The sequence below is a fragment of the Cebus imitator genome, unplaced genomic scaffold (genome assembly GCF_001604975.1).
Source record: "Cebus imitator isolate Cc_AM_T3 unplaced genomic scaffold, Cebus_imitator-1.0 Scaffold9, whole genome shotgun sequence".
Lineage (NCBI taxonomy): Eukaryota > Metazoa > Chordata > Mammalia > Primates > Cebidae > Cebus > Cebus imitator.
The window spans coordinates 12,684,928-12,687,736 of NW_016107324.1; the positions used below are offsets into that span (position 1 = coordinate 12,684,928).

A 2,809-nucleotide genomic window follows, 5' to 3' on the forward strand; every position below is an offset into this window, starting at 1 on the left:
GAGGGGGAGACCGAGACCGAGACGGAGGGGGAGACCGAGACGTAGAACGAGACCGAGAAGGAGGGGGAGACCGAGATGGAGGGAGGGGGGCAACTGGAGGAGGGGGGAGGAGACCAGGGGAGGGGGTGGCGGCAGCAGAGACTGAGACGAAAGGAAAGCGATCTGCCTGCCTCAGCCCCCAAAATGCTGGGATTACAGGTGTCAACCACCACACCTGGCCCTTATGAGGAAATTTTAAAACGTGCACTTGCACCAAGTTCTTAGTTCCAGTGCCTCTGATTCGTAGGTCAGGAGAGGGTAGGTTCTTAGGCAGTTTAGTATGGCTTTATAACTTGTACTTTTATTTGTGCACATAATCATCTTATGAATCCCACCCCTCCTCTCCCCTTCCTTCCCCTTCCCTTTCCTTCCTGGGAGGCAGAGGTTGTAGTGTGCAGAAATTGCGCCATTACACTCCAACCTGGGTAACAGAAAGAAAATACCGTAAATAAAAGAAAATAAATAAAATTTTCTCATGCAATTCTATGCTTAGCCAACACTGAAAGCCATGAATATAGTTAACAACACAGCTGACTAAATGTCTTGTTTCAGGTTATCACATATCCATGAGACAACTGTTAATATAAGCCACAGAACATATATCCTCGTTTGAAAAATTACTGGTCACAATTGAAGTTGGTGGCACCAGCACAATTCAAAATGAAGAACACTGTGCTCCAGGAGTCAGAGGCCTGGCACTGACCTCACTACGGCTACTTACTGTGCCACACCAGACAAGTCAGCTTGCTGAATATTTGTTTCATTTATAAGAATGAGAAAATAATATTTGTTCTGCTTTCCTCTTATCTATATAAATGAAAGTACAAGTTATAAAGCCATATTAAACTACAGGAGAGACACTACAGTTCGTCAGAATTAGTTCATTCCTTGGAATTACTGCAAATGATAGAGACAGATCCAAATGCTGATTTTCAGAATCAAAACCAAGACCTCTCCTTTATTCAACTACCCAACTAACTAAAAACCACCTGTCTTTTGGTTAGATGAGAAAAGAGGAGGGCAGTTCTGCCTGTGTTACTGAAAACAGAGGCTTTTCTTTTCTATTTTCTGCCTTCAACTCTCTCCAAGCTCAGCTCTTACCACAGCAAGAAAAAAACAAAAGTCAAGTAACTCAATTTCTTTTCTTTCTTTTTTTTTGAGACAGAGTTTGGCTCTGTTGCCCAGGCAGGAGGGCAATGCTGTGATCTCAACTCACTGCAACCTCCACCTCCCAGATTCAGGCGATTCTCCTGCCTCAGCCTACTCAGTACCTGTGGCTATAGATGCACGCCACCATATCTGACTAATTTTGTGTTTTTAGTAGAGATGGGCTTTCACCATGTTGGCCAGGCTGATCTCAAACTCCTAACCTCAGGTGATTCACCTGCCTTGGCCTCCCAAAGTGTTGGGATTACAGAAGTGAGCCGTTGCACCCCGCCAAATAACTCAATTTCTAGGGAGCTAGTCCATTTTCCTCCTTAAAAAAAAAAAAGAGGAAATGCAAACCTCAGCCACAGTGCTGCGAATGCGATCCACCACCTGTTCAAAGTCCACCAAGCTGAAGAGTGGCTGCTGCTTGAGACGGTGCAGCTCTGCAGCAAAAGTGTCCTCCTGGTTTTTCAAAATGGATCCTGCAAAATAGGAAGGCACCGTCAAAAGAAGACAGAGAGCACCCAGGACAGACAGGGTTTTCTGGAGAGGGCTAATCTTGGTGGGGCAGCAACTTCACCTGCTTCTTAGACAAACATGATTCTGCTACAATCTCAGGACAGGAATATTACCAGCCACTTTCTATGACCAGGCATACTATATGGGGCCACATAGTATTAAGGCAGAAGAACGTTTGAGGATGGGGTACATTGGACAAGGAGCTTTTTACCTTTTCTAGTCAAGTTCACATTTTGATTCTCAAACATCTGGACAGATTCTCCAACAAACAGGATTTTTTCGGCAACCCTCACTGGAATGTAGGATGGCAAAATCTCCACTCGCAGGGAAAACTGCTTCAGAGATGGTGCCAGCATGTTCTCTTCCTCTATCAGGCGCTAGTCAAGGAAAGAGTGCACACTGAGATGCAGTATGAGAAAGAAAAAAAAAAAAAAAGAAAATATCTAGGAATTCTCCCAACCCATCATTTAAAGTAAAGATGCAGGGACTTAAAATCTGGTGTTCCATAGTTCTCAAATGACCAGTTTTGGAGAGATATATTTCATCTTCAGGCAGCAGAGTGGCATAGTGGAAATAAGAGTGGCTTTTTAAATACTGGGATTGGGCCCTCACTCTACCTTTACTATTGCATAAAAACTTGCACAGTCGAGGATCCAAGATGGCCGACCAGGAACAGCTCAGGATTGCAGCTCCCAGTGAAAGCAGACAGGGTGAGTGGATGCCACATTTCCAGACGGATTTTTATTGCCCACAGACCAGGAGATTCCCGGGCAGAGGAGCCCCATGGGTTGCCAGCGCGGCTGCTTTGCCAGCGCCCTGGCACAGCGGTTCTCCGTACAAAATACACTGGTCCAGGTGCCCTTTTAGCTGGCGATTGAGGCCCCGGGAAGGCAGATCACCCATTCATCTGATTTAAAAGGGGACTGAAACAGGGAGCCAGGCCAGGAGATTCCCGGGCAAAAAAAACCTCCATGAATCTCAGCGCCGCTGTTTCAGCCGGCACAGTGAGTTGCCTCACAGGAAATCACACAGATCCTGGCGCCTTTTCAACAGGCGACTGGAACACCTGGGAGAGAGTCAACTGTTCAACTAAAAAAAAAAA

General features: G+C 45.8%; 1 protein-coding gene across 8 annotated transcripts in view; it reads right to left on the minus strand.

Moving 5' to 3' along the window:
* Positions 1–2,809, minus strand: part of TUBGCP4 (tubulin gamma complex associated protein 4) — a 60,989-nt gene that overhangs the window by 30,475 nt on the left and 27,705 nt on the right. For all 8 annotated transcript variants that reach the window (XM_017546284.2, XM_037744819.1, XM_037744833.1 and 5 more), the window contains 2 exons: positions 1,919–2,084; positions 1,546–1,670 (listed from right to left, as the gene is read on the minus strand). In XM_017546284.2, the coding sequence (XP_017401773.1) occupies positions 1,546–1,670; positions 1,919–2,084 (291 nt within the window). The remainder of the gene's footprint in view (positions 1–1,545; positions 1,671–1,918; positions 2,085–2,809) is intronic.